Raw genomic sequence first — 18,251 nt, 5'->3', positions numbered from 1 at the left:
TTGGTTTTTAATGTCCTTTACTTTGAACCTTTGATATTCAAAAACCAAACTGCTTTGATTTTTTCACCATTTAGTTTAAAGCAAGCATGGCAGAATTACAGGGTTTTTGCATGTATTATGTATTGCCTGTGCTATTTTGAGGTATGCTCATTTTTTTTTTCTTGCTTCTTCTTTCACTGATGTGTCTAGTTTCTTTTTTCAGCATGCTGCCTCATCGTAATACTGCTTCAGTAGTCAGGTTTCTGTCCTGTATCCGCCACAGAAAAGCAATCTGAGCTTTCTTTCTTTCTTTCTTTCTTTCTTTCTGTGTTTTATTTTTTTTTTCCTTTGTCTTTCTTCCTGTCTTTTATTCTTCTGTTCATGTATCATTTCTTTTGTCTTTATTCTTTTCTTTCTTTCTTTCTTTCTTTCTTTCTTTCTGTCTTTCCTTGTTTTATTTTTCCTTTGTCTTTCCTCCTGTCTTTTTTCATGTATCATTTCTTTTTCTCTTTATTTATTCGTTCTTTCTTTCTTTCTTTCTTTCTTTCTTTGTTTCTTTCCTCTTGTCTTTTATCCTTCTGTTCATGTATTATTTATTTTCTCTTTATTTATTCTTTCTTTTTTCTTTCGCTCTGTATTTCTTTCACTCGTATCATTTTGTCTTTATTTCTTTTTGTCTTTCTGTCTCTCTTTCTATATTCCTTTCTTTTATGTTTCATTTCTTTGCCCTTCTTACTTTCTGTTTTATTTATTTTCCTTTGTCTTTCATTCCTGTCTTTTTTCTTCTGTTCATTTATCATTTCGTTTTGTCTTTATTCTTTCTTTCTTTCTGTCTTTTCTTCTTGCGTTCTGTATTTCTTTCACTTGTTTATCATTTCTTTGTCTTTCTTTCTTTCTTTCTGTATTTTATTTATTTATTACATTTCTTTTCTTTCCGGCTTGCTTTCTTCAATGCTTTTGTTTTTTCTTTCTTTTCATCTCATTTCATTTTACTTGGCTCTTCCTTTGCAACTGCTCTCCTTTTTCCTCAACTGCTGTTCCAACCAATCTTCTGTTTCTTCCTCTTTGTGTCCTCCAACCTCTTTCCCTTTCCCTGTCACTTTCTCCTCCCCTCCTCTCTCCTTGTCTGTCTCAAACAGAGTGGGTTTACCCCTCTGCACATCGCAGCTCACTATGGTAACGTGAATGTCTCCACCCTGTTGCTGAACAGAGGAGCTGCTGTGGACTTCACAGCCAGGGTATCGCCCCATTTCCACTAATCAAATCAAGGCATTTTCTGGACTGTATTGTTATCTATTAAAACCTGACATGTGTGAGGCTTGCAGATCTGTGTGTTTACTGTTTACCATATAACTTTCACTTTTAATCTTAGCTTAGCTTAGCTTTTATTAACTGCATTCCCCCATAGTCTGTCAAATGTTGCATTTGTTTGGGCATGTTTCTAGATGCATTGCTTTCTTGAGATTAGCCCATGAAGCTAGTTTCACTTTATTTAAATTCAGTTGAGTAGTTTGTGATATAACTTTCTGATGTTGCTATCAACTCAGAAACAAAAAGATAAGAGCATACACACTATTATTAAAACTGATTGTGGGACTTTCTGGTTGGAACATTTTCACATTTTGCTGTGTAAAATTAAAAGAGGTGGTGGTGAAACTAACTTTAATTTTTTTCTTTGCCTGTCAGAATGGGATAACGCCTCTCCATGTGGCGTCCAAGAGAGGCAACACCAACATGGTGGCCCTGCTGTTGGACCGTGGGGCTCAGATAGATGCTAAAACCAGGGTGAGACTCTTACTCAATATAATTTTAATATTTATTCAAGACTGGACGCGGCACGGTGGTGTGGTGGTTAGCGCTGTCGCCTCACAGCAAGAGGGTTGCCGGTTTGATCCCGGGTGTGGGAGCCCTTCTGTGCGGAGTTTGCATGTTCTCCCCGTGTCAGCGTGGGTTCTCTCCGGGCACTCCGGCTTCCTCCCACAGTCCAAAGACATGCAGATTGGGGACAAGGTTAATTGATAACTCTAAATTGTCCGTAGGTGTGAATGTGAGCGTGAATGGTTGTTTGTCTCTATGTGTCAGCCCTGCGATAGTCTGGCGACCTGTCCAGGGTGTACCCTGCCTCTCGCCCAATGTCAGCTGGGATAGGCTCCAGCCCCCCCGCGACCCTCAAGAGGATGAAGCGGTTAGAAGATGAATGAATGAATGAATTCAAGACTGGACATCAACTTTATTAAGTAGTCACAAGCCATCCCGAAGTAACTGCTTTCAGAGACAGTTCAAACTCCAAAGAACCTATTTTTTCTTTTCTGTAGTGCTAGTTATCTTTCCAAGTTGTGTTAATGTCAGTTGCAGACTGTTAGAGATATCGGCCGAGATTTCTGCTTTCTCTCGAATATGATGGAACTAGATGGCACTCAGCTTGTGATGCTCAAAGCGCAAAGAAAATATACATTTGAAAAACTCATGTCAACTTATGTCTCACTCCAGAAATCTAGCCCACCTAGCCCACCTAACATTACACTTCAGGCAAGGAGGACCCCATCAATGTTTATGCGTGGTGATACTTATGGTGGTAAAATTGTTCCCACATGAAACTGCTCACAACAAGGTCTGTGGATTATCTTGAGTAACCAGGACATGATTCTTGGAAAGAGACATTGCTGTTGAGTTTTTCAAATGTATTTTTGGTTTTTTTGAGCACCACAAGCTGAGTGCCATCTAGTTGCCATCATTCGTTTAAACACACACACTAGATTAATCTGTATAAATATGTGTTTGTCTGTGCATGTGTGATTGTCCCACAGGATGGGCTGACCCCCCTGCACTGTGCAGCCAGGAGTGGACACGACCCAGCAGTGGAAATTCTGCTGGAGAGAGGAGCTCCCATCTTAGCCAGAACTAAGGTAGCGTATGGTGATGCCATTACTGGGTCAGTGTACCCATAGATTTTCATTCTTCAATGTACTGCTTTTTCTGACCTGTTGCATCTTACCCATGCATTGTCCCTTTTGTCCTTACACAGAACGGACTCTCGCCTCTGCACATGTCTGCCCAGGGAGACCACATAGAGTGTGTAAAACTCCTGCTGCAGCACAAGGCGCCTGTTGATGATGTCACACTGGACTACCTCACAGCGCTGCACGTCGCAGCTCACTGCGGCCACTATAGAGTCACCAAGCTTCTGCTGGACAAGAAGGCCAATCCCAATGCTAGAGCACTGGTAGGCATTCTTAGAAAATAACAATTGTGTAGGCCAACAAATAGCTATTAACAATCACAAATAGATACAAAGCAGCATGCAGCAGACAGGAAGAGTGAGTAATATATAATAGGTGCTTCTAATTCCTATAATAACTTTCAAATTAAATTAAACATAGGAAAATGCCGTCTATTCTCCTTAGTAAGACATGAGACCATTAGCTAGCAGCAAAAAAGATGTCATATGATTATTTACTGATATACAATTCATTACCATTTCATTACTTACCATGTAAATGCTCCTGAGGAATGCCAAATCACCCGAAAGAATCAAATAAAGTGCCAATAATAAAATGACACTCCATTTTCTCCAGATGTACATACAGAATTTATCTGTTTATTTCTCTTATATTTCTCTCTACCAGAATGGTTTCACTCCTCTCCATATCGCTTGTAAGAAGAACAGGGTGAAGGTGATGGAACTGTTGGTCAAATACGGAGCCTCCATTCAGGCCATCACTGAGGTGAGGCACTTTGTGGGAATGTCTCAGACCAGCACCTGTACATACAGAACATTTTTCTGTGTTGAACTTTGTATTTTATGCTCATCTTTCTGCCTCTTTCTCATTGTCTCTCGCTTTTTCTAGTCTGGCCTGACTCCCATCCATGTAGCTGCCTTCATGGGCCACCTCAACATCGTTTTACTTCTGCTACAAAACGGAGCATCTCCTGACGTCCGTAACATTGTGAGTATGGACAAATAGTTGTTCAGCTCTCTATAGTCAGTAGTCAGAAATATGTATGGCATAAAGTCAGCAATATTTTCAGTATTTTTCCCAATGCTACCACCTAGCAGGTACTCTCAGAGATCCTGAGTGGTTCATTCAGTACAGCATCGTAATGCTCATAAATGTCGTGTGTTTGCATATCAGCGTGGTGAGACAGCTCTCCACATGGCAGCACGAGCAGGTCAAATGGAAGTGGTTCGCTGCTTGCTGAGGAACGGAGCGTTGGTGGATGCCATAGCCAGGGTGAGTCATCATCAGAGTCAATCACTGTTTTCCTTCTGTTTATCATAAATAAGCAATATTCCATCCACGGAGTTGCTTACAAATACTCATGGGTCATGTCGCCTGCCTCAGCTCTGACTGCTGTGTGTCTGACTTTTCTAATGCGGTTGCCTCCACATGTCTCTCTGCCTTTTCATCCCTCATACACAGGAGGACCAAACTCCCCTCCACATATCATCCCGTTTGGGGAAAACTGACATAGTCCAGTTGCTGCTGCAGCACATGGCACATCCAGATGCCGCCACCACCAACGGCTACACTCCCCTCCACATTTCCGCCAGGGAGGGCCAGGTAGAAACTGCTGCGGTGCTGCTAGAGGCTGGAGCTTCACACTCACTGGCCACGAAGGTGAGACGGGGATAGAACATGATGCACACAGACAGAGAAATATCAAACAAACAGATTCTTATATAGGCTCACAAATATACAGTTGAACATTAACAGTGTGGACATGCTGGTTTGACACAAACTTTTCCCTCTTTCCCTCCACAGAAAGGATTCACTCCACTACATGTAGCAGCTAAGTATGGAAGCCTTGATGTAGCAAAACTTCTCCTTCAACGCAAAGCTCTTCCTGATGATGCTGGCAAGGTAAAGCAAAAGTCAGGATTATTTGTACACAATATTTTGACTATAACTTATAGAAACAGGCAACTGTGTCTCTGAAATAGAGTCATTCTAGTGTGGAATAGAAAGGTTGTAAGCAGGAATACAAAACACAACAAAAACATAAAGCACTTTATCGTAACACAAACATAAATCATCTAATCAAATGTTTCCTCCTACAGAATGGCTTGACTCCGCTACATGTGGCAGCTCATTATGACAACCAAGAAGTAGCTCTGCTTCTGCTGGATAAAGGAGCATCGCCTCATGCTACGGCAAAGGTTAGAAGACAAAGGATTTGAAGGAGAAAAGTACTCTCACAAAATGTGATGCATTGCTGTTGCAGTTATTTAGTGATCAAGCAGCACTGCAGTTTACATTTGGGTGTACCCTTCTCTTCACATTAACACAAGATCTTGTTGACAGTTTTACATTACAGTGGTGATACCAAGAGCTTCAGAGAACTGATAATAAAATCTGAGATATTCTTGATGTTTAAGAGTTGAGCTGTTCTGAGAACAAACATAAATGCCTGCTGTTTCACCCAGAGTTTCATTTTGTGTGTGTTCACTGTCCTCCCTTTCCAGAATGGCTACACTCCTCTCCACATTGCAGCCAAAAAGAATCAAACGAACATCGCATTGGCACTGCTGCAGTATGGAGCAGAGACCAATGTCCTGACCAAGCAGGGAGTCAGCCCTCTACACCTGGCAGCCCAGGAAGGACACGCTGAGATGGCCAGCCTGCTGCTGGTCAAAGGAGCTCATGTCAACACAGCCACCAAGGTCACACGCAAACACACGTTTTAATATTTCTGTCAGACACTTGTTTTGATATTGATCGAACACTACATCTATTACTAAGTGTGCAGGTTGCATCATTGCTTCTCACATTTTCACATGACGTAAGCATAGAGTCGTATGTCTTTAATCTTGCATCCATTCAGAATATGCAACAGGGATAGAGTTACAGGTTTTCCTGTCGTGCCCCACATAACAACAACAACTGTATATATAATTTACAAATTATGGGTAGTTACACCACAGACACAAAGACACTAACAGTACTACTTGTATGTTACAGACCGGACTGACACCACTGCATCTCGCAGCCCAAGAGGACAGGGTCAGTGCAGCAGAAATACTCACCAAACATGATGCCAACTTGGATCAGCAAACTAAGGTACAAATACACACATGAATGTACACACAAATACACTACAGAGCATAAACAGACAAAGACTAGGCACTAATGACTTCATGGAAATTCTGTGGTGAAGTCCTAGAGCGTCATGGAATTATATATGCTGACTATTTAATGTGTGTATTATGTTGTTTATTGTGTATGTATTCACAGCAGCAGGTTATGTTTACTGGTGGCTTTTTAAATGTGAAGAATCTCCCCTCCAGTAAATCATAAAAAGTAGCACATGCATACACAACATATCTGCCACCTGCTGGCTTTAGGGGAGCATGGCAATGTCTAAATTACATGTCTACATCATTCGGAGGTTTTTGTATCTGTGACTGTTTGTTGCTATGCACAGCTTCTTCACAAATAAATACAACAAAGCAGACTTTTGTAAAAAACCTTTTTTTCTTTTCTTTTTATCTCCTCATCCTCTTTACGCTTCAGCTCGGATATACCCCTCTAATAGTGGCCTGTCACTATGGAAATGCCAAGATGGTGAACTTCCTGTTACAGCAAGGTGCTAGCGTCAATGCCAAAACAAAGGTAGGATTCAAATGTCAAACTTGTAGTGTAGAAACTCAGTTTAAACTGTAAAAATACAATGGACATAGCCAATGTAATGACATCCATTGGTTTGTGGACTCCTGTTTTGAAGCCTTGAGTTGGGCATTTTGGCTGTTGCAATCCTGGATTTTTTGAGCTAGAAGTGACCACATTTGGGTGATAGGGTGGAGATAACCCTAACGTTAGCTGCTAGCTTGGTTAGCACAGTGCATTTACAGCTATGGTTAATTTTTCACTAGCAAGAAACAGACTTAAAACCATTCAAACTAAATGTACTGAATAAACTGAACATTTGAAACATACGTAAGAAGGTCTTTGAGTACAACCAGGCAACCAAAACATTTGTGGTTACGCCATGGTTACTTAACCTAACATTGTCATTGTGGTTGCGATGTGTCAACAGACGGCATCCACCTGTCACTCAAAGCAGCTGTGCCCGTAATTATACATAACTTAAAGCCTCTATAATATTTAAACGAGTGAGTTATATAAAAATGTTTTTTTGAACCAAGCTGTAAACATATCTATTTTTGCTGTAAAGCTGGACATTTTAAAATGGGGGGTACAAGGGGATTGACTCACTTTTGGGGCCAGCCTCAAGTGGCTATTCAAGGAACTGCAGTTTTTAGCACTGCCGGTTGGCTGCATTTTTCAGCCCTGAGTATTACCACTTGCAAGAGACATAATACAGTTAAAGTCTTGGCTGTTTTAGTTTTTACAGTGATAACAATTTTCGTTATATAGAATGGATACACACCACTTCACCAGGCAGCACAACAAGGGAACACACACATTATTAATGTGTTGCTACAACATGGAGCCAAGCCCAATGCTACTACAGTGGTAAGAGAAAAATTATTTACTCTCTTCGCATTAATAAGCAATGTTTTGTTAAAAAAAAGTTAATGAGTAATCTCTCTAATGTCACATGAACACTGTCTCTGCCTTTCTGTTAGAATGGAAACACTGCTCTGTCCATTGCCAGACGTCTGGGTTACATCTCTGTCGTGGACACATTAAAAGTCGTCACTGAGGAGGTCATCACTACCACAACGGTAAGCTTGTGTTAACTTTAAACTCCAAATCTGGAACCAGTATGTTTTGTCCTAAATTTCCCAGAAAACCCACTTAACTTTTCTCTGTTTTGGTTGTCTTTTTCCATGACTGTGAATGGGGGTCACATCAGACGGTCACAGAGAAACACAAGCTTAATGTTCCTGAGACCATGACTGAGATCCTTGATGTGTCTGATGAAGAAGGTGAGTTACTTTAAACAAAGACCACAAAAACACAAATAACTTACTTTTTAGGCTACCCCTATCATCAGATACTATAACTCAAAACTGACCTTGGATAAAACAGGCTAGCTCTATTTCCCTTTGCTCAGTAGTCATAAAGAGCTATGTGTTGTTGGTGATGTAGTTTTGTAGCTGTGGGTCTTAAAGCTGTATGTTTCATAGCTCTGAGGCTGGAAGACGAGCCATTATCTGAGATGTCTGTGGAGCTGGAAGGTACTGCAAAATGTCTGCCCTGCTCTGCCAGCTTGGTGTGGGCTCTATTTGTATTACTAATCAGTGGTGTACAGTAGAGCATTTACTTATTGCTAAAACACTGAAATATGAGAATTCCATCTCCAGGATTTTACTCCACATCCATAATCCCCAGAGAGTCTGTGCCCTCAATATGGCTGAGTTTTGTTATTGTGCAGTTTATGGACCTGATTTTACAGAAGCAGACCTTCGTTGATCTAACACCTTGATGTTTATTGGGTGTTATTACAACTTTGATTGTGTTTTTAATGCAGTGGTGGAAACTAAATGCATGGAATGTGCTGTGGTTGTTGATATGATCATGACATTTCAGATAATTATGGATTATTAAGGAATGCACCTGCTATTAAGGAATGCTGACATACAAAAATACAACAACAAAAATTGGCAACATCATGTTCCACATGTGAAGTGATTGCTACTTACAGATTGCAGATAAATGTGTGAGTCCAGTCATGCATGTACCAGAAGTATGGTGTGTTCTGAGGACTTGTCAAAATAAGCAAGAAGTTGCAAATGCAGTGCAGTGGTTAGCGTCACAGAGAGAGGGTTCCTGCATGTTCTCCCTGTGTCAGCATGTGTTTTTTGTGGGTACTCAATCTTCCTCCCACAGTCCAAAAACATGCAGGTTAGGTTAATTGGTGACTCTAAATAAACACCTGTCCAGGGTGTACCTTCTCTCTCACCCAATGTCAACTGGGATAGGCTCTTCTCAACTTCTTTTCCCTCTACTTCCACCCCCCTTGCTCAGACCACATCCATCTTTGAACTTGGTCTTCATTTTGATCTTAACTGCACACCTGTAAAAAGTTTCCTGACTGCATCTTGTCAGTTGTGATGCTACTGCGTTGACAAGATCAGGCCATAGACAGACAGACATATAAACACCAGGCAAAATCCTTAGACCTGCTTCTTTGGAAGTTATCGTTACTATATGTGTCACCATGACCACATTTCGCCATTATGACACACATACACACAGACTTACAAGGTCAAAATAATATCAGCCATTGCGATGTTGTCACGGCAGGTAAACATCCAGACCTTCCTGGCCAGATGGACAACTTTAGTTTCTCATAGTGATTAATCTTTTTTCTCTGCAATATCTCAAATGGCACTTCTTTGTTTCCCAGGTGAGGACACGATGACAGGTGACGGAGGAGAGTATCTGAGAGCAGAGGATCTAAGAGAGCTGGGAGATGACTCTCTGCCCGGACACTACCTGGACGGGTTCAGCTACATGAGCCACAACCTGGACAGGTGACGAGTAACACATACATACTCACCTTTAACAAAAACTCATACCTTCATTCACTACCATTATGCAAACATACAAACAGGCAGATATATACAGTAACAGTCAGGATATCCAACCTGCTTTTCCAACAGGCCACAGCACACTCCCATTCACCAAAGTTACCATCAGAAAGAGGGAGTTCTCATCGAAGATATGCTTACAAGCCACCAGGTGAGGACAAGCATACAAAAAGTATGGTTGTCATTCTGTTGGTGATATCTAAGATAACCTGACTTAAGGTATTCTTAGTTTGAAATATTTGAGAATATTTTGATGTTTTCTTACTCCAGTTTGGCTGTTTGTTGGTCTGTAGGTGTCGGCACTGTCTAGAGAGCATGACAAGGACTCATTCCGTCTGAGCTGGGGTGCTGAGCACCTTGATAATGTCGTGCTGTCCTCCAGTCTGCTTCACTCTGGGTATTAACACACACACACACACACACACACACACACACACACACACACAAACACAAACAAATTCACTCTGTTCCCTGGTGTTAAAGTGACACTGAAGATGTTTATTTATTTCCTGAAATGGAGACTCCATCCTTCACCTGCTTTTGTTCACTGTCAGGAGTGTATGACTCACCTCTGAATTGATTTTAATTTCTCCTTACATTACTTTTCACTCCTTCACATCTGTGTTTTCTACTCTATTCCATGCTTTTATCTTTGCTGCTCTATCTTTTTTCTGTCTCTGGTCAGGTTTTCTCACTTTTACGTATTCTTTATTCTCTTTTTCTCTTTTTGTTTATTGTCTCGTTGCCTCTTTGTGCACTCTCTTGTGTTGGCTGTCTTTGTGATTGTGTGTGTGTGTGTGTTGTTGTATTCTGCTTCTAGCCGTTCCTCTCCGTGCCTAGACCATGACAACAGCAGGTGATACTCTTTATTCTTTATTTTGGCTACTCGCTCTGTCTTCTCTCCTCTGTACCCCTACTTTTTTTCTCATTCACTATTAAATGATCTTCTCATTCCCATCCTATCTGTCTGCATGATTTAATTATGCATGACTTTATATTTTCAGGGTTTGGGTTTTGTTTACTAGAGATGTTTCAACCAAGTTTATTTATCCTTGATGCAGATCTGACTCATTTAATCTTGAGCATCTGCTGTTACATAAACCTCATATACTGTTTTTATTTTTCTGCCTCATAAAATAGCATTGTTTGTTGAGAGGAATGTTGCACATTGGGGCGTTCGTGACAGCTGGATCTTAATTTGATAGTCCTTACAGAATAAGACTAGTGCTGTGTCTCACATCACATACTTCCGTTAGTATACTTCTATGTAGTATACTATGTGCACTATGTACTCACTGGTGTAGTGCGCAAATTTCAAAAGGGTAGTGTTGTCTCAAACCAAACACGACTGTTGTGCACTCACCGGAAATGACGACCGCAAATTAGCTAGTTAGCAAACTAGAATTAGCATTCACGTTATCATTCGCGGTACCAAATCATTACAGACTGCTAAATTAACCCATTAAACATACTGCTGGCTTATACCCAACAACAGTATAGGGGTGCTTAGTGCAAAAAACGTGTATTTGTACAATGCAGCAACGTTCACAGTTGCACAGTCCTCGGCTGCTATTTCCAGTTTGAAAAGTGGTCCCTCCCCTTCTGCTACATAGCCAAGATGGCGACCATTTATGGCGAGAAGTGTACATAGTTCCACACTCAACTTTTTGACCGTTTTGAGTGCACCATCCGCGTACTCATAGTGCACTGCATTTTTCCATACTTCTCAGTGTGAACGCACTTATGCACTCAAAATAGTAAGCGTAAGTACAGATGTATGCGATTTGACACACAGCATAGTATTACTCTATGTTTTTCTCATCGTCAGCAAATTCCATGAAAGGCTGTAAATCAGTAATGTGGTAGTACATCTCTCAGAATCTTCTGACTTCCTTATCCTACCTGTATGGCTGGGTATCGTTTAAAAAGTTACAACAGCAGTACCAGTACCAGCATCCTTAAAGTGATACTGATACCAATAGAGAACTTCATTTGATACTTTTTTTTTCTACTTCCTTCGATACCCATTATGTGAATGGAAGCATTCTAAATGCACCAGATGCCACAGACGCGTAGTATAGGCATACTTTTGTTGGCATCTCGGCACGCTGAACTGCCAACTCTGTCAAAGACATTATGCTCAAATTCACCACACTACAGAATATATGAGCTGTAGCTGCCGCAGTAGTGAGCCATTTGTATGCATACGGTGATTGCAGAACCATACAAATACTACTTTTTCCTAGATATGGGTACAGAAAGGATCAAATGCAGGTATGATTTGACTGGAGAAGTTTCAATACTGTTTGGCACTGGGTTATTGTGGTTGTTACCTTAAAGGTATCGGGTACCGAAATCCAGCCCTACCTGCCTGTGGGACAAAACTCCAAACCCATTTCTTCCTGCTGAAGACAAAAATCTTTAAAGACTGTTCACAAATGTATAGTTCCATCAAAAAAAATCACTCAGTAGTTTCTAAAAAAAAGGGACACGTTACTCAACCAGGGTACTACTGGTCTCACAGTTTGACTATAGCATCATTAAGTTAGCACTGTAATCTTTACTGTAAGCACAGGCTTGTACTAGATCTCTAATATTTGATATGTGTTTGCTCCTTGACACATAGGATTATCCAGAAATAATCCTGCTCAGTGCCCTCCTCTGTTCTTGCTTGGCTTGCAGATAAAAATTTTGTGTGGAATGAAACTGGAGGGAGAAGTGGCCGGAATGAAATATTATCTGCTGAGATATGCTTGTTGTTGTATCAGTACTGAATGGTGTCATGAAAATGGTTCCTTCTTACTGTAATGTTAGTTGCTTTGTCTGCATGGAGGCTCATCGTCAACAGACTTAATATCTGTGCCCAAAGTATTGCAATTATTAATAACCCATCTTAAAATACAATTAATTTGATATCTTGCCTGACCCTTTTCTGCAGCTTCCTGGTTAGCTTCATGGTAGATGCCAGGGGCGGGGCCATGCGTGGCTGCCGTCACAACGGCCTGCGAATCATTGTGCCACCAAGAAAGTGTTCTGCACCCACGCGGGTGACATGCAGGCTGGTGAAGAGACACCGTCTGGCCTCTATGCCTCCTATGGTGGAGGGTGAGGGGCTGGCTGGTCGCATCATTGAAGTGGGACCCACTGGAGCCCAGTTCTTGGGGTAAGTGTGTGATTGAATGTGTGTGTACTGTATGTGTGTTTGAGTTTGTGTGTGTGTTTTTGCTTGTGTGAGTGTGTTTACACTGTTGTGTGGTGTGTTCATATTTTCTTCTTCATTCCCCCTCTGTGCTGCGCATGGATCAGTAAGCTCCACCTTCCCACAGCTCCGCCCCCTCTAAATGAGGGTGAGAGCCTGGTCAGTCGCATCCTGCAGCTGGGTCCTCCAGGAACCAAGTTCCTCGGGTAGGACCATGGTTGGGGGACACCCTACCATTCTGGAAGTGGTCACATACCCACCCAAATTTTTCCACTGTGTCCACCTGTGGTTTTTGTTTAGTTTTTTGTTTTTTTGTTTTCCGTGACATGACTTTTATGAGTAACTTCTTTTATTTTTAATTTGTTAATTCCTTTGTTTTTGGCACGATAAAAGTGCAAGCCTTTGTTTAAAACCACCCCATCTGTTGCCTTGTGTTGTTGCGGTATCCCCATGCTTTCCTCAGTCTATAGTATTGATCACCAGACTTGTTTCAAGTTGGATTTTGCTCCTGATGTGGAATGGATTTTTTCTTTTTGTTTAATTAAAGGTTCCGTATGCAACATTCAAAGCATTAATATAGTAGAAAACCGCTATTTGCTGTGTAAAGATATAGACAACTAATGGCATCCTGAGTAGAGAGGGAGGTCATGCTACCTCTGTATGTTGTAATCCAAGCTTCTCTGTGGTTTGTTGTAGTAAGCTGGTCCGCTTGCGCATGTTTGGGCATGTGTGTATCACAACCAGCTAGCTCATTGCAGTAACTTTGCACTGTGCTCATACGCCGGTTACAGCTGATATCGGGACTGCAGCATCACAGAAGTGTAGCGCCCATTCTCCCACCATTGTTTAGTGCTGTTTATGGAGTTAGCACCGTTAGCTGCTAGCCGCTGGCTGAGCCACATACAGTGCCCTCCAAAGGTATTGGAACAGTGAGGCCAATTCCTTTATTTTTGTTGTAGACTGGAAATATTTGGGTTTGACATCAAAAGATGAATATGGGACAAGAGATCAACATTTCAGCTTTTATTTCCAGGTATTTACATCTGGATCTGATACACAACTTAGAAGATAGCACCTTTTGTTTGAACCCACCCATTTTTCATGAGAGCAAAAGTATTGGAACATGTGACTGACAGGTGTGTTTTGTTGCCCAGGTGTCTCCCAATTACATTGATTATTCAAACAATAAATAGCACTGGATGTCTGAGCTCAGTTTCAGATTGGGTACGATAGGTTTTGCCTGTGCAGACTGCATTTAGAGGTGGAACCAACATGAAAACCAGAGAGCTGTCTATGGGTGAAAAAGAAGCAATTGTGAATCTGAGAGAAGATGGACAATCAATCAGAGCCATTGCACAAACATTGGCCATAGCCAGTACAACCATTTGGAATGTCCTGAAGAAGAAAGAAACCACTGGTGTACTAAGCAACAGACGTCGAACAGGTACACCAAGGAAAACATCAGCAGTTGATGACAGAAACATTGTGAGAGCTGTAAAGAAAGACCCTAAAACAACTGTTAGTGACATCAGCAACAACCTCCAGAGGGCAGGAGTGAAGGTATCACAATCTACTGTTTGCAGAAGACTTCATGAACAAAAGTACAGAGGCTACACCAGATGATGCAAACCACTCATTAGCAAGAAGAATAGGAAGGCCAGGCTGGAATTTGCCAAAAGGTACAGAGATGAGCCTCAAAAATTCTGGGAAAAGTTTTATGGACTGATGAGACAAAGATTAACTTTTTCCAAAGTGATGGAAAGGCGAAAGTTTGGAGAAAGAAAGGATCTGCTCATGATCCCAAACATACAAGCTCATCTGTGAAACACGGTGGAGGTAATGTCATGGCTTGGGCTTGCATGGCTTCTTCTGGGACGTGCTCTTTCATCTTCATTGATGATGTAACACATGATGGCAGCAGCAAAATGAACTCAGAAGTCTACAGAAACATTTTGTCTGCTAATTTAAAGAAAGATGCAACCAAACTGATTGGGAGATCCTTCATCATGCAGCAAGATAACGACCCAAAACACACTGCCAAAACAACAAAGGAGTTCATCAGGGGCAAGAAGTGGAAGGTTTTAGACTGGCCAAGTCAGTCTCCAGACTTAAACCCAATAGAGCATGCATTTTACCTGCTGAAGAGGAGACTGAAGGGAGTAACCCCCCAAAACAAACAACAACTGAAAGAGGCTGCGGTGAAAGCCTGGAAAAGCATCACAAAAGAAGAATGCAAAAGTTTGGTGATGTCAGTGGGTCACAGGCTTGATGCAGTTATTGAAAGCAAAGGATTTGCAACTAAATATTAAGTCTCATTCACTTTAATCTATTTTAAGTTTATATGTTCCAATACTTTTGCTCACCTAAAAATTTTGTGTTCCATTACAAATAATGCTATCTTCTAAGTTGTGTATCGGATCCAGATGTAAATACCTGGAAATAAAAGCCGAAATGTTGATCACTTGTCTCATATTCATCTTTTGATGTCAAACCCAAATGTTTTCAGTCTACAACAAAAGTAAACAAATTGGACTCACTGTTCCAATACTTTTGGAGGGCACTGTACATATCAAGAGCCATTTCCAGACAACATATATGCTCTGAATTTTGCTTCAGTCCCTTCAAATATTTTTCAAATGATTTTTCATGGATATGTTTGTTTTACCAGGCATGAAATGCACCTGATATTTTTTAACTTAAATTTGAATCGTGTTCTTTTTTTGTTTTGTTTGTTTAGTTGCATAAATCAGCCCAAACATCATATTATATCTGCTAGAGCCAGCTCTGCCAAACTGTTACCACAAACTTACTTCTAGGTCTGATTTGTGTTTGACTTTGCCTTGTCACCCTTTTTAGGCCTGTGATTGTGGAGATTCCCCATTTTGCAGCCCTGCGGGGAACAGAAAGAGAGCTAGTGATCTTAAGGAGTGAGACGGGGGAGAGCTGGAGGGAACACCACTGTGACTTCACTGAAGAGGAATTGAACCAGATACTGAATGGCATGGATGAAAGTAAGAGGTCTTAACTAGATTGTGATGCTAACCAAGGGTTGTTGACAGGGGTTGCTCTACCTAATGGGAAGCAGAAAGTAGAGGAAGTAATGAATGAAAGAGAGACTGAAATAATCTTACACCTGAAACTTAACTCTCCAAACTTCACAAAATTGACTGCTTATATGGTATTTATACTAAATACTTTTGATCTTCACAGAACTTGATTCCCCTGAGGAGCTTGAAAAGAAAAGAATATGCCGTATCATCACCCGAGACTTCCCACAATATTTTGCGGTGGTGTCACGGATAAAGCAGGACAGTCATTTGATTGGACCAGAGGGCGGGGTCCTCAGTAGCACTCTTGTTCCCCAGGTCCAGGCTGTCTTCCCTGAAGGAGCACTCACCAAGAAGATCAGAGTTGGGCTTCAGGTACATACAGAGCATTTCTTAGCCAGATACAAATCCCATGTTCAGAGTTAAAACAATGAATAGATTTATGTCAATATATTTTGTACCTTGTCCTAGGCTCAGCCCATTGATGTTGAGGTGGTAAAAAAGATTCTTGGTAACAAGGCCACATTCAGCGCAATCGTCACACTGGAGCCAAGACGGAGGAAGTTCCACAAACCAATCACCATGACGATCCCTATTCCCAAGAGCTCAAATAGTGACGCATCAAGTGGAGTGTACAGTGGGGAGACACCCACCTTACGTTTGCTTTGCAGCATTACAGGTAAGAATGGGGAATCATCAATCATCATCAACATCAGCAAACACTAAAAACTTAACATGCTTGTGGGGTTTTTGCTTTTGCCATCAATGCATGCTTTGGTAGAGGAATCCTGCCATCATTTTTCTTTCCTAAATACAAAAATATAGTGTTCAAAATATAGTGTACAACTGTGACAAGTTGGGTAACAAATCCTGGGTCTGGGTTTCAGGTGGAACCACTCCTGCCCAGTGGGAGGACATCACTGGCTCCACACCTCTCACATTTGTTAACCAATGTGTTTCTTTCACCACAAATGTGTCAGCGAGGTAAATTCAATTTAAAGTTTTTAAATTTGGAGTCAGTTGTCCCTCACACAGAAGTTCTGATCTGATTTGTTTCTTTCACTTATGTAGATTATTTGACAAAATGTGTCATTCATATTCCTAGGTTCTGGCTGATTGACTGCAGACAGACCCAGGAGTCTGTTAGTTTTGGCTCTCAGCTGTACAGAGAAATCATTTGTGTTCCATACATGGCCAAGTTTGTGATTTTTGCAAAGACGCTGGACCCCATTGAGGCCCGCTTGCGCTGTTTCTGCATGACGGACGACAAGATGGACAAGACACTAGAGCAGCAAGAGAACTTCACTGAAGTTGCCCGTAGCCGAGATGTTGAGGTGAGGTGTGATGATGGGGAATAAAAAAAGAAGCGAGAAAGGTTTTTTAAAGGGGCTTGAGACAAGAAATAAGAGAAGGAATGCTTAATTAGTTTGTCGCCACGTTGCAAAGGTATAAAGGAGAAAGCGGTTAGTGCAGACACAGCCTACTACCTGGTTCTTATCATTACAGTTTATGTACTTTAAAAACTCTGACAATGCTGTTTTCCGAGATCTAAGAACCATATTGATCAACAATTTTTGACCTTAATGATTTGTCTGAAACATGAAAACAGCTCTCATACTCAAACACAGGTGCTGGAGGGAAAACCCATATTTGCTGACTGCTTTGGAAACCTGGTGCCTCTTACCAAGAGTGGACAGCACCATGTGTTCAGCTTTTATGCCTTCAAAGAGAACAGACTGGCCCTCTTCATCAAGGTATGAGTACACATTAGATACAAAATTCTCTGAAATTTCTACTTATTTACTAAGAGATTCAGGAATTCAGATATATAGACATGAAAATATATGTAATTAATGGAATGAAATGCTGTTTAATTAATGGACAGATTAGAGACACAGCACAGGAGCCATGTGGTCGCTTGTCCTTCACCAAGGAACCACGCACGTATCGTACTCTTAACCACAACGCCATCTGCAACCTTAACATCACTCTCCCAACATATTCAAAGGTTAGTCTGAATACATCTAGGTTTGTATTTAAGTAACAATAGTAAACTATTTTTAATTGCAGTAACTGAATTGTTGGCTTTCTCTCTGTTTTATTCTTTTCTGAAGGAGTCTGATTCAGACCAAGATGCAGATGATGAGGTGAATAAAGTTTACGTGATGTAGTACTACAACAAAGAAAGAACAATATCATATTAAGATTGTAGCTAACTATGCTTTTTCTTAAATGTTTTTTTGCAGAGTGAGAGGAGTGACAAGAAATGTAAGCTGAACTGTATTGTTTTATGTCTTGTGTTAGTGTTAAATATTTTTAGAAGTTTTTGATTTATTTACTTGAATCTTTCAGACATAGATTGATTCTTTTGAGACATTTTACAATCATTTTTGCAGTGGCGAGTGTTTGTACTGAGGGTGCTAATATATCATTTTATATAAATATATATATATTTATTTTTCCAGTACAACACAGTCTAAATTGGAGTCACATCATGTGATTAGCATCAGAAGTCTTGTCATAAAGT

General features: G+C 40.9%; 1 protein-coding gene across 4 annotated transcripts in view; it reads left to right on the top strand.

Annotated features, from left to right (window-relative positions):
• Positions 1-18,251, top strand: part of ank2a (ankyrin 2a, neuronal) — a 123,149-nt gene that overhangs the window by 36,681 nt on the left and 68,217 nt on the right. Inside the window, exons 8-38 of one of the 4 annotated variants that reach the window (XM_078164624.1) lie at positions 1,119-1,217; positions 1,666-1,764; positions 2,787-2,885; positions 3,005-3,202; positions 3,606-3,704; positions 3,828-3,926; positions 4,113-4,211; positions 4,401-4,598; positions 4,743-4,841; positions 5,039-5,137; positions 5,444-5,641; positions 5,940-6,038; positions 6,492-6,590; positions 7,356-7,454; positions 7,568-7,666; positions 7,798-7,870; positions 9,295-9,421; positions 9,551-9,629; positions 9,772-9,875; positions 10,299-10,334; positions 12,417-12,641; positions 12,785-12,883; positions 15,534-15,688; positions 15,888-16,099; positions 16,196-16,403; positions 16,612-16,708; positions 16,830-17,058; positions 17,353-17,478; positions 17,610-17,732; positions 17,839-17,871; positions 17,971-17,992. In XM_078164624.1, coding sequence (XP_078020750.1) covers positions 1,119-1,217; positions 1,666-1,764; positions 2,787-2,885; positions 3,005-3,202; positions 3,606-3,704; positions 3,828-3,926; positions 4,113-4,211; positions 4,401-4,598; positions 4,743-4,841; positions 5,039-5,137; positions 5,444-5,641; positions 5,940-6,038; positions 6,492-6,590; positions 7,356-7,454; positions 7,568-7,666; positions 7,798-7,870; positions 9,295-9,421; positions 9,551-9,629; positions 9,772-9,875; positions 10,299-10,334; positions 12,417-12,641; positions 12,785-12,883; positions 15,534-15,688; positions 15,888-16,099; positions 16,196-16,403; positions 16,612-16,708; positions 16,830-17,058; positions 17,353-17,478; positions 17,610-17,732; positions 17,839-17,871; positions 17,971-17,992 — 3,730 coding nt within the window. Of the gene's footprint in view, positions 1-1,118; positions 1,218-1,665; positions 1,765-2,786; positions 2,886-3,004; positions 3,203-3,605; positions 3,705-3,827; positions 3,927-4,112; positions 4,212-4,400; positions 4,599-4,742; positions 4,842-5,038; positions 5,138-5,443; positions 5,642-5,939; positions 6,039-6,491; positions 6,591-7,355; positions 7,455-7,567; positions 7,667-7,797; positions 7,871-8,075; positions 8,123-9,294; positions 9,422-9,550; positions 9,630-9,771; positions 9,876-10,298; positions 10,335-12,416; positions 12,642-12,784; positions 12,884-15,533; positions 15,689-15,887; positions 16,100-16,195; positions 16,404-16,611; positions 16,709-16,829; positions 17,059-17,352; positions 17,479-17,609; positions 17,733-17,838; positions 17,872-17,970; positions 17,993-18,251 lie in introns of those variants that run through there. The other 3 variants (XM_078164625.1, XM_078164630.1, XM_033624251.2) reach the window with 3 other exon arrangements.

This window comes from Epinephelus lanceolatus, chromosome 3, assembly GCF_041903045.1.
Source record: "Epinephelus lanceolatus isolate andai-2023 chromosome 3, ASM4190304v1, whole genome shotgun sequence".
Taxonomy (NCBI): Eukaryota; Metazoa; Chordata; class Actinopteri; order Perciformes; family Serranidae; genus Epinephelus; species Epinephelus lanceolatus.
This window is presented reverse-complemented; position numbering and strand designations above follow the sequence as displayed.